At 51.3% G+C, this 12,132-nt stretch overlaps 1 protein-coding gene across 4 annotated transcripts in view; it reads left to right on the top strand.

The window, feature by feature from the left end:
* The window catches only part of ABCC12 (ATP binding cassette subfamily C member 12), a 61,713-nt gene that overhangs the window by 33,918 nt on the left and 15,663 nt on the right, over positions 1-12,132 (top strand). For 2 of the 4 annotated variants that reach the window (XM_055551874.1, XM_055551871.1), the window contains 8 exons: positions 1,979-2,113; positions 2,223-2,298; positions 2,382-2,453; positions 5,318-5,407; positions 6,105-6,208; positions 8,086-8,283; positions 8,898-9,124; positions 11,872-12,009. In XM_055551874.1, coding sequence (XP_055407849.1) covers positions 1,979-2,113; positions 2,223-2,298; positions 2,382-2,453; positions 5,318-5,407; positions 6,105-6,208; positions 8,086-8,283; positions 8,898-9,124; positions 11,872-12,009 — 1,040 coding nt within the window. Of the gene's footprint in view, positions 1-1,978; positions 2,114-2,222; positions 2,305-2,378; positions 2,454-5,317; positions 5,408-6,104; positions 6,209-8,085; positions 8,284-8,897; positions 9,125-11,871; positions 12,010-12,132 lie in introns of all 4 variants that reach the window. The other 2 variants (XM_055551873.1, XM_055551872.1) reach the window with 1 other exon arrangement.

Below are 12,132 nucleotides of genomic sequence, written 5' to 3'. Positions count from 1 at the left end.
TCTTCTGGGCCCCCGTGAGGAGACTCAGAACAGGCTCTCGCCCAGCCCAGGAGCTAAATGTGGTGACCAGCTCTCCCTGGAGACCACGGGCAGTGGGAAGGGCTATCCTCCTGCAGGGTCCGATGGATGTGGGTCAGAGCTGTCTTTGCAGGAGTCCTCAAGGGGCACAAAGTGACCTTGGCCCTGGCCCAGTCTCTGAACCTTGCTTACCAGCAGAATGACCTCAAACTAGATCGCAGGAGGCTCAGTCTCCTCAGAGACTCTATTTTTCACCAAGGTCATTTCATCTTACTTTTTGCGTGTTGAAAATACAGGCAGCCACTAGATGGCGCTGGAGTCTCAATCCGGTCATCCATTATGGGAAGGAGGGGCTCAGAGGCGGACCTGAAGCCCCTGGGCTTTTCCAGAACGTTTCTCCGGCTACTTTCACTCGGGGGTCCACAGGCAATCTGGATGCTTTTGGGCGCTCAGACTGGACAATTGCTCTTCTGAAACTTGAGGAAACAAATGAAATGAGGCCAGCGGCCGACTGCTGACATCCAACCCAGGACCAGATTTTGTGTTTGGGGAACAAAGCTGCACAGATCATGCTCCGTCTCACTGGAGAAAACTGGGAGCCCACTGGCCAGAGGGGTTCACCAGGAGCGTCAGGGGCTGGGATGTGTGCTCTCACACCTGTGCCTTAGTCTCCCCATCTGGGAAATGGGCTGATAATCATGCTGCCTGCTTTCTTGACTGGATTGTGGGAGACAGAGAGTAGATGAGATCAGGCTTTGAAAATTAGAAGATGCTGTGCAAAGATGAGAAGAGACTTTCTGTCAGAAAGTGTCTCAACTGGAACCCAGTTGTTCCTCCTTGGGCTGTCTGGGAAAATGGACATGGAACCAGGCAGTTAGTCCAAAGAAGCCAGAAAGGCTGGAGCTGTCCAAGGCCAAGAGAAACTGTTGTCATTTGGCTTCTTCCCCACAAACCCCAACAGATGCAGAGTGACCAAATGTAGCTACTTCTTTCAGGGTTTCAATCAAGAGCATCAAGTGAGCCCTTGTGTGAACCCCAAAGTACAAGGGAAGACCTCTCACCTGAATTGCAAAGCCCTGTTCAGCCTGCACTATCTTAGATCTCATAGCATCTTGTCCACCTCTAGGAGGGTCTTCCTGCCTCTAGATGGGCTCATCCTATGGAGAGAGCTTAGTCTCATTCCAAAATGAAGGAAAGTCCTCTTAGCAGCTCTTTGATCTCAGACATGATATAGAAATGAAAGGAACTCAAATTAGAAAAACAGAAGTACTTTGGACAAAATGTAGGATGCTATCATTAAAGGTACAGATAAGGCTGGTGTAAACGCCTCAAGCCAGGTAATGTGGTCTGGAGGCCAGGGCCTGTGCCATGGGCTGCATCTCCTGGGCTGGATAAGGATGGTGAGGAGGGATTGTAATGTTACAACAGAGGGGAGCCATCGCTGAGGTCATACTTCCCTTCTCCACCAAATCATGGCTTCAGTGACCTTGCTAATTTCATACTCCAAGTTCCCGTGATCAGATTTCTTAGCAAGGAGACTCATATAGGGACCAATAGCAGAGGAAGTTTCAACATGCTTCACAGTAACAACCAAAGGCCCCTCATGTGCTCTCATGAGACACATAGGCACTGAGTCAGTGTTTCTCAACTGGGGGCTGCTTTATCTCCTAGGGGACATTGCGTAATGTCTGGAAACACTGTTACTTGTCACAGCCTGGGAGTGGGGGTGCTCCTAACATCTAGTGGATAGAAGCCAGAGAGGCTGCAAAATATCCTGCAATGCACAGCTCAGTCCCCACCTCACCCCCAACTAAGAATTATCTGGTCCTCAATATCAGTGTTGCCAATATTGGGAACCCCTGGATCACATGAGCCTAGGACTGGATAGAAGTCCAGAACCATGCTCTTCTCTCTCTTCCAAGACAGAAGCTCACTGTAGATTGCTTTAATATCCCTGCAGTTCTTAGAGTCTTGTGATGAAGTCATCTTGTTGGAAGACGGGGAGATTTGTGAAAAGGGAACCCACAAGGAGTTAATGGAGGAGAGGGGACGCTATGCAAAACTGATTCACAATCTCCGTGGGTTGCAATTCAAGGTAAGTCTCTTCCTACTTGGGTGCAAGAGATTGGGTGCCTTCCCTCATAGTTTCTGGCCTGGAGAAGTTCTGTCATTTCATTTTCAGAGGAATTTCATTTTGTCTCTAGGATCCTGAGCACATGTACGATGCAGCAGCGGTGGAAGCCCTTAAGGAGAGCCCTTCTGAGAGAAATGAAGACGCTGGTACAATCAGAGTTCCCATCACACCTCTCTTATCACTCATGGCTCATGAGTGGACACAGATCTTTCTTTATTTCTCACCCTAGTTTTGGCTCCAGGAGATGAGAAACGTGAAGGAAAAGAATCTGAAACAGAATCAGAATTTGTAGACATAAAAGGTATTTACTGTTCGTTCCCTCGGTTTCATACTCTTAAGTATTTGTTGGGCATCTACCATTTGGGATAGAGAAGTACAGGCATGCTGTCCTTTGTGGGCAGCTGGAATTGTGTGGTTTACTGCAGTGTGAGCCTTGGGGTTCAACTCCCTGAGTTTGAATTCTGGCTCAACCACTTATTAGTTTTAGGACTTTGAAGCAAGATACTTGGCCATGCTGAACCTTAGTTTCTTAATCCATAAAACGGGGGAAATAAGAGTATCAACTTCATAGGTTCTTGCAAAGATTGCAAGAGAAACTCCGCATAGAATGACTAGCACAGTGCCTGACATATAGTTGTTATTGTTGTTAATTGTTGTTGTTATTGTTATTTGGGAAGATCAAAACAATGCAGAGAGATTATGTGCATAATCAAAACATGCACACACAGGAGATTAGATGTTTCCCACTCTTTATGCTGAGTGTTGCGAAAGAATTGTACAGCAGAGAAGAGGTCGAGGTGGAATAAGGGTATTCATTCTTCCCACAAATAAGGACTCAGCATTCTACTATATGCCAGTCACTAAGCTAGACTGCCCCTGTCTTCAGGATCTTTTGGTCTGGTGGCGGCCATAGGTAAAAGGATAATCATGGGCAGCTGTGATAAGAGTAATAAGGAGCTGAAATGGGAGTAAGAAATCAGGAAGGGCGTCACAGAAGAGGTGACCTTTGAATTGGTCCTTTAAGCGTATGTAGGAGTTTGCCCAGGACACTCTGGTGAAAAGGTGGGGAAAGCGGGGGGATTTGGGAGTCGAGGGTAACAGGTAATTCCAGGAATGCAGAGAGAAGAGATATGGGAGAGAAACCTGGCAAGGACCAGGCTGGTCAAACTCCTTCTTCTTAGGCTCTGCTGGCTTTCATCCCTTCATCCATTCAGCATTTGTTGAGCACCTGCTGTATGCCCTGCCCCTCGATGGGCACTGAGAAGACAGGAATCAAAATGCACCTTCCTAAAAATGCCCACAGCGAGGCCCCTCAATAATATGTGGCTGAGAAAAAAAAAAAAAACCTTAGTGTATTTCATCACATTTAAGATGCCATCTATTTTAAGAGCAGCGTCATTTGATGTACCACTAAGAAAAGTCTCTGCCAATTAAATGATATGGCATGCTACCGAACGGGGCACATCCTTATTTCAGAGATGTTAGAACGTGGGAAAAAATGTGAGTCTTCACATCGATGGAAGTTGGCACCATTAATGGTGCTTGTGACAAACGCATGCCCATTTGGACAATATATTTTTATCGCTCTGGAGGCGGCCAAGGCTGAAGTGGGGCCCTTGTAGTCTCTTCCGTGCTTTCCTAGGAAAGCTCCAGGCTACTAAGGATTTGGGGTCTCGTGGGGAGAGTAAACCCTGCTCCTCTTCTCCCCCTCACCCCACCCCCTTCTCTGGACAGGAAAGGGAAGGTGTGAAGCTAAGTGCTCCGAGAGCTGTAGGAATGGAAGGGTTGAAGATGGTACAGCCCGCAGTGTCAGCAGCAGAGCTGAATGGGCTGGGACTGCAAGGGGGTCTGACAGGTCCTTTAACGTTCCAGGATGCTGTTCATTAGGCTCTGCTGGCCCATCAAGGCGACCCCTGCATGCTGTAGCCCCAGAGGGAGACATGATGATGAGCGAAAGTCAGGCTGAACATTTTAAAGACGCTCGAGCGAGCGTTCCCAGGCAGAGGGGATAATGGCAGCTCTGTTCACAGAGGCACCTTTGAGATGCGAGCTCTCCTTGCCAGGGCAGGGTACCAAGAGCCCTGCGCAGGGGGACCCCCTTGTCAGGCTCCAGTCATCTCTGTTTACAAGAGCCAGGTATAAGCATAGAATGCTGCTTCGGAGCCGACATTCTCGTACCTCTCATGCTGGAGAGGGAGGGATGTGCATTCACTCCTGGCTGCTGGGAGCTCATGCCTGCACCTCTGGACGTTGCTCCAGTGGGAGCTTGTGGTCCTTTGCCCTTACACCTTGGAAAATGGAAAGGACATGGGGGAGCCACGTGGCGGGATCCAGGAACGCACCTGGGAGGATGCCCTGGTTTCTTCTCATGGTGTGGTCTCTGTGGTGAAGACCTTCTTGTTGGCCCTGTCGTAGATGGCGTGGGTACCCTCAGCACTTCTGCACCACCCAGCCCAACTCCCAGCTGGCATTTCACACCTGCAGCCCTTTGCCTGGAGCTCTCTGGGAGCTGCCAGCCACAGGTCAAGCCTGAAGTGTGGGGGAATTAACCCCCCGGGGGGAGCCCTCACCTGATGCCAATGGGAGTTGGTGTAGAAACATCCCAGGTCTCACTGATCATGCAAAAAACCTCTGAGATGTAGTTGTGCCCCAGTCTGAGAGTTCTCTGTGCTGGGGTAAGCTACCATTGCCCATGGAAGTGGGTAGAGAGGGGGAGCAGGGAGCGCTGCCTTGATGAGACACCTTTTACTGTTGGCTTCCTTTCCCTGTAACCTTTAGCTCCAGAGTAAACTGCATGTGTTCACATCTTAGTATCTGCTTCTGTAGAGCTAGACAAAGACAACCCTTGTCTCCCCAGAGCTGAGCACATCAGTTCAAGTTCAGTCGCTCAATCGTGTCAGACTCTTTGCGACCTCATGGACTGCAGCACTCTGAGCACATAGTAGCTGCTTAATAAATATGTCTCAGGAGACCGAAAGCCCCCTGCCTCACCAGGCTGTCATGAGGACCAAACAGAATAAAACGAGCAAAAGTGTGTTGGGAATTTCAAAGCACAGGGCTAGTGGAAGGAAGGATGACAACCCGCCTCAGTGGTGGGGCTGGGGAGGTGGGCGGGAGGGGGCCGCCGCACTGGGGGTGTCACAGGACTTGTGTTTGTCTCCACAGTTCCTCCGCACCAGCTCATCCAGACTGAGTCCCCCCGGGAAGGAACTGTGACCTGGAAAACGTATCACACGTACATTAAGGCTTCTGGAGGTTTGGTAGAAAACAACGGGTTTCTTGATTTAATTTGCATTAAAAATTCTTTCTTAAACTGTTGGGTTCATGTTTTATGATTTCTCTAACAATTGCTCTGTTTATGCTAGGGTCGTTTATCAGTGCTTTTATTTTTTTCCCCTTATAATCCAAAGTCTGATAAAGCAGCCTTTTAAATGGAATCATCCTTTATCCCCATTAAAGCTGCCAGACGCTATTTATTGAAACTGAATGAGTAGCAGCGTGACCTGGCTGTGGTGCGTGTGTAACCTTGCACTCCAATCTCTGAGTGCCGTGCCATCCGCTCGTTGCCTGCCTTCGGGGCAAGAATCACTGCCATGTGCAAAAGATACCTATAGTTCCACTTCTTGTCACTCTCTGGCAAGACTGGGTTTTTTAAAATTTGTTTGTTTTAAAAACATTGAGTCACTTCTATTGCAGTGAATAGTGGTGTTTTTTTGTTTTTAAATATGTTGACATTTGGGTCCATTTTCCAACCAGGTGGAATAGATGTCCCCATTGGGGTTTCTGGGACCTAATGCTCAGAGTTGTCATGTCAGCCTAGAAAGTGGTTCCCAGGGTGGAAGCCCTTTCCCTGTAGGCTTCGATTTTCCCTGCCAGGGTTGGACCCCGAGGAAGGGGAGCCCACGCTGCCGCACGGCCTCTGTAACCCCTGGCCCTCTCTCTTCCCCTGCAGGGTACTTGCTCTCTCTCTTCGTGGTGTCCCTCTTCCTCTTGATGATCGGCAGCTCTGCCTTCAGCAGCTGGTGGCTGGGTGTCTGGTTAGACAAGGGCTCACAGGTGAGTTCCCCTTTGGCTCTGGCAAATGTTGAGTCAGTTGCTAAGAGTCTGAACACAATGAGCCTCCCACAGCCCCTGCCACAAGACCAAGGTCAGTGGCTTACAACTATGCAACTTGACTCCCGCAATCCCCTTTGATCTTTCAAGACAAGCAGGGCATCTGAATTTGTATGTGCCACTTTCGAATTTTAAAGGATTGGCTAAAAAGCTTGTGCCAGGCAAATGCAGCCTGTCTGGAGTCACACACAGGCAGGACAGGGTCAGTTTTTTGCAGCCTCTGTTGTAAGGGACCTCGGAGGAGAGTCTGGGAGGGACTGGCAAAGCCTAACGCAGATTTCCATCTTCTTGCCTCTGAAGAGAAACTGACATCTCATCACAGACACTGTCTGATGTCAGTGGGTTCCACTTGGCTTGGCTCCCCAAAGTCCCTCTAAAGGAAGAGGACATGCGAAAGTCAACCTGGATCTGCTGCAGGGCCCCTGAAGGCCTCTCCCTGCCTCCCAGACTTGCATCCAGGCCAGGCCCCTCTTGAGGACTGTTAAGTCTACTCTCCCTCAGGCCTGCTGGAAACTCTCCCAGCTTTTGGCCCATGGTTTCAAAGCTTTCCTGGAGCCCCCAGGAAATGCTGTGAGGTTGCCTCCCCATCCTCCAAGATTACATTTTGGTATAGTTCTGTTGCTATGACAACCAAAGTGGGGAGGCCTTGGGAAGACACAGGCAGAGGAGAGGATGGGATTGCTTTCCTGGAGTTCAGCACAGCTCCCTGAGACCAGTCTCAGGGGGATGGCCTGCACTTTGCAGAAAGAGAGGCACCTCTGGAACATTCCCCCAGATCCTTGCTTGCTTCTGAAGAGCCCTTTCCTTGGAGAACCCAGGGCGTTAGCCAGAGTGAAGCCTCCCCAGTAGGCCAGTGTTATGCTAGCTGGGCAGCAGCCATGACGGCCTACCCATGTGTTGGCTCCACCCCCAGACACCGTGGGCACAGCCCACAGCATAGCGAAGCCTCCTCTTCAAGCTGGTCTTTTGGTCGATTAGCTCCCCAGGGTTGCTCTTGCTTTTATGGATGTGCATCCATCAGCCACCACCTCTGGTTTACATTTCCTCTAGGGCTGTAATCAGCAAAATGGCATTTAGAAGGAAGATGCTTGTTTGCTCCCCAAAGGCAGCCTTGACTTTTAGCACACAGCCCAGAAAAGAATGAAACTGCCAATTTCTCAGGAGGAGGAGATGGCCTCTCCCCAGAAATGGAGGCAAAAGTGTTCTCCTGGGGCAGGATGGAGCCAAGTGGGGTCACTTTGGATCCTCCCAGAGTCTTTGGTTCATCAGACTCCCTCATACCCCCTGGGGACTCCAGGGCAGTGAACCAGTGCCCTCCTAGGTGCACCCCCAGAAAAGGCAAGAAAGAGGACCCTGGGGCTGACCCGTCCTACAGAGATGCTCCTGAGTCTCCCCAAAGGCCCGGTGGCTTCTGCCTTCAGGTCCCTGTCTGGGCCGCCTGAGGGTTGCACAGCCAGCCTGTGGAATCCATATGTTGTTGCTTCTGTAACTTTCCTGGCCCGGCATCACCTCTAGTCCCCTGAGGCACTGTTGGTTTCCAAGACGACTGCCCTGTACAGGTCTTGTCTGTCTGTTGTGCTTTTCCACTGACTGTGCTGAGCCTCGTCGGCCAGGGGCCCTTGGCATCCCAGAGAGCCCAGCAGGAGGACCCATGCAAAGTTCAAGAGCCCCTGCAGGGAACTGACTTGACTTTACCACCTGATTCATTCTTAACTTTTATGCTCGTCTGTTTAGTTTCTTTTCCCTGGGAACATTCTCTGGAAAATTCCCATTCTTTTGACAGTTGATCAGTTCTTGGTGCTTCTTGTTTTCCTCCTAAGATGATGTGTGGGCCTCACAGCAACATGAGCACGTGCGAGGTGGGCATGGTGCTGGCAGACTCCGGGCCGAGGGTGTACCAGTGGGTGTACCCAGGGAGCATGGTGTCCATACTGGTGTTTGGCATCACCAAAGGCTTCATGTTCACCAAGACCACGCTGATGGCCTCCTCCTCCCTGCATGACCGAGTGTTTGACAAGGTACAGTCCCCCTGCCCCTAGCCCATGAGTCAGTGGGGTTTATACAGATCACCTGCGATGCGCCAGACGCTGTGCTGGGCTCTGGGGTGGACACAGTTGCTCACTGAGCTTACCGTTGAGTCTCCCATATCTAATTATCAACCACAAAGGTAAACTCTGGGGAGCTGCAGGTGTGTCATGGGCCCGACGGGGCTGGGGGTGAAGGTGAGGGTCGTCAGGAAGTTTTCTTCCTGAGGACACTGCCATGGCGCCGGTGAGCGCAGGCCCAGAGAGCATCTCTTGAGTCCCTGGGATCCCCTCCTCATTCCCCAGTGGCTGGGGAGGTCCCTGGCTGGAGCTCACAGGGGAGGCCTACATAGAGACAGTGGAACTTGACTTTTTATTGCCCTGGGGCACAAAATCCCCCCATCCTTCATGGAGGCTGAATCCCTCCCCCGTCACGCTCCTCCACGGTGGCCACAGCCTCACTTTTCCAGGATGCCAGGCCCCGGAGGGAAACTCAGGCCTGGTTCGCGATCCCAGGCACCGGGCAGGCCTCCCTGGGTGTCGGCGGCAGAGGGGTGGGGGGCCACCAAACGCACACCTAGACCCTGACTCTCCATGGTCACCCACAGATCCTGGAGAGCCCCATGAGCTTCTTTGACAGGACGCCCACTGGCAGGCTAATGAACCGCTTCTCCAAGGATATGGACGAGCTGGACGTGAGGCTGCCGTTTCACGCCGAGAACTTCCTGCAGCAGTTTTTTATGGTGCTGTTTATTCTCGTGATACTGGCCGCCGTGTTCCCTGCTGTCCTTTTAGTCCTGGCCATCCTGGCTGTAGGCTTCTTCATTCTGTTACGGTAGGTCCATGCGCTGTTTAAAGAGGAGCATACAAAACATGAGCAGGGACCGGGTGGTGTCCGGTGGTGCTGAGTCCTTGCTGTCTTCTCTGAATGCCAGAGCATGTTGACTTGGGTGCTGTGCTAAGTGCTCAGCGTACAGCAGGCATTTGATCTGCAAAGCCATGCTGAGAGGTGGGTAGGGTTGGGAGATTAAGTCACTGGTCCCAGGTCAGGAAAGTAGCAACCATGGTTGCTCTCTGACTGATGTTATGTTCTTAACCATGGGGCTCTGCGGTTTCTGCTGCTGCAGGAGAGAGGAGACCAGTACTCAATCTCTCTGAGCTTTGAGAAATAGCCCCACCTGACCACTCATGCGGTCAGCTGTTTGATACTGGGAGGGGAGTCCCTGTACCCACCTTCTCACCCACCCTGGGGAAAAGCAGGAGGGTAGCATCTGTCCCAGCTTTCCAGGAAACCCAGCTCCGCCCTGTCCTGGATGAGCTGGAGTTCTCAGCCGGCAGCTGGTGGTATTGTGTGAGGGCTAAGGATTGGAGATGAGATGAAATTTGCACTAGAGTCCCAGCTCTGCTGCACAACTAGCTGGAGGATCTTGGAGAAGTCAAAGGAATGCTGCAAGCCTCAGTTTCCTCATCTCTAAAATGGTAATCATCAAAACATGCGCCTGCCCTCTTCCAAAGGGGTTCTCGCAAGGATCAGATGAGACTAGGCTGCCTAAATGTTATACAAATTTTGAGTTTCAATAAAACTCAACAAAATTGCCTTGGACTGGACACACAGCATCTCGAAGAGGGTCCCCCAGATTGCAAAGGATTCAGCCCACAAATCCTGGACCCACATCCACCCGTAAACAGGGACACCACACTCAGAGCTGAGCTTGCAAAATATTGCTTTGACCACCATGTGGAGGGTGGATGAAGCTTCAGAAAGATGGGAGAAGGGCTATAGGATTGGAGACTCTTGCAGGGCAGAGTCTGACTGAGAGATGAGACATAGGCAGCAGCAGTCTGGGCAGAAAACAGGTAGATCCTAAAGCCATTTCCAGGATAGTCCACTGAGGTTAGGGGATGGGAGAGACCAAGGACGCGTCCAAGATGGGGAGCAATGTGAAGACAGATGTGAGTGACACAGGAGGAGACGCAGTTGAGGGTGATCAAGATTACGGGTTTGTTTTTGGATAGTTCAAGGCTGTGGATCAAGTCTACGGATGAGCCAGCCGACAGTGGGAACTGTGAGTGCAGGGACACATGGGGGGAGACGCAGACTCTGCATCTTCGGCTGAAGCTGGCATCACCATGGGAACTAGCACGTGCGCTCTGGGAGTTGGGGAAGCTGGGCTCTCACTTCCGTCTCCCACTGCCCCCTTGGTGACTCTGGGAGAGGACACGTGGGCCTCCGTGTCTGGCCTCAAGGGTCTCTTGTGATGATCTAATAAAAATGATGTCTGCAGGTCTTTTTTACAAATATAAAAGGTGCGTGCCTGCTCAGTCGCTCAGTGTCTGACTCTGTGACCCCATGGACTGTAGCCTGCCAGGCTCCTCAGTCCGTGGGATTTTCCAGGCAAGAATACTGGAGTGGATTGCCATTTCCTCCTCCAGGGGATCTTCCCAATCCAGGGATCAAACCCATGTCTCCCACATCTACATTGGCAGGCAGCTTCTTTACCACTGAGCCACTGGAGAATCTCCCACGTCGTGGGTGCCACGTCTTATTAAGAAAAGTGATTCCTTGGGCTAGTGTTAGTTTTTACAATCTGCGTATTTGTCTGACGGTCGTTCCTGTCTGTTCTCCTCTCTGTGTTTTTTATTTACTTTGCAAAAGGTTTTTCTCTGCACTGCATTCTTATTTGCTGTAAGACAGGCCAGATCAGGCTGATCCAGACTGAATTATTCGATGTTTCTAACTAACTCACTTGAACTCTGAACAAATGAGGTTTCCCTTCCTCTGCCCTAGGTCAGATTCACTGTCATGGATCAGCTGCCACTGTGCATGCTGAGGGCAGTGGTCTCGCACTCACTGGGGCCCAGGGGGAGTTACATACTGTGAAGAGTCTGGTTTTAAAGTCAGTTCCTAAGGAGATGATGTTTGTATATTGCTCAAAATTACCTTTGAAACTGCCTTTAGAAGACCTCACGCTGGCAGTTGATATGCCAGATTCAGATTTTCCTCCAGAACTGGAAGAGATCCCTTTTTATTTGGTTGTGTGTATAGGCACTCAGGTGTGTCCGACTCTTTGTGACCCTTTGGACTGTAGCCGACCAGGCTCCTCAGTCCATGGGATTTCCCAGACAAGAGTACTGGAGTGGGTTTCCATGCCCTTCTCCCGGGGATCTTCCCAACCCAGGAGTCTCGTCTCTTGTGTCTCCTGCGTTGCAGGAGAATTCTTTACCCACTGAGCCATCGGGGAAGCCCTTTTTGTTTGGTTGGATTGTGTTTAGGAGTTGCAGTGTGTGAAAATCTCTAGTCTTTGAAAAGACTAGAGTCACAGCGTGTGCAGTGAGACCCTCTTGCTACAGGAAGCCTTCAGAACTGAGAATGCAGGAAGGAGTGGCTCGATTTTCCGAGACCCTCCCTCCCTCCCTGACACACAGGGATGGCTGCTCCCAGAGGAGAACAGCGGGCCAGCCCCTCCTCCCTCGTTCAGTGGCACTGGCACCGAACATCTGTCTTGAGCGCCCAGTTGGGTTTGAGTGAGCCAAGGGGAGCCCTGGGAAACCCTATCTGGGGCTCTCGTGGTCTCCCTGCAGCGTCTTCCACAGAGGAATCCAGGAGCTCAAGAAGGTGGAGAACATCAGCCGGTCCCCCTGGTTCTCCCACATCACCTCATCCATGCAGGGCCTGGGAACCATCCACGCCTACAACAGGAGGGAAGACTGCGTTAGCAAGTGAGTCCTGTGCTGGGCTGCCCCCGGGCTTCTGCTCCCTGCTGGCCTGGCTCTGAGGAGGGACGTCTGAGGGATGGGGACAGGCCGGATGGAGAGCTGGTAGAATGGAGGGGGAGCCCCTCA

Source organism: Bubalus kerabau, chromosome 17 (genome assembly GCF_029407905.1).
Source record: "Bubalus kerabau isolate K-KA32 ecotype Philippines breed swamp buffalo chromosome 17, PCC_UOA_SB_1v2, whole genome shotgun sequence".
In the NCBI taxonomy this organism is placed as follows: domain Eukaryota; kingdom Metazoa; phylum Chordata; class Mammalia; order Artiodactyla; family Bovidae; genus Bubalus; species Bubalus kerabau.
Note: the sequence above shows the minus strand (reverse complement) of the source record. Positions and strands in the feature narration are given on the sequence as shown.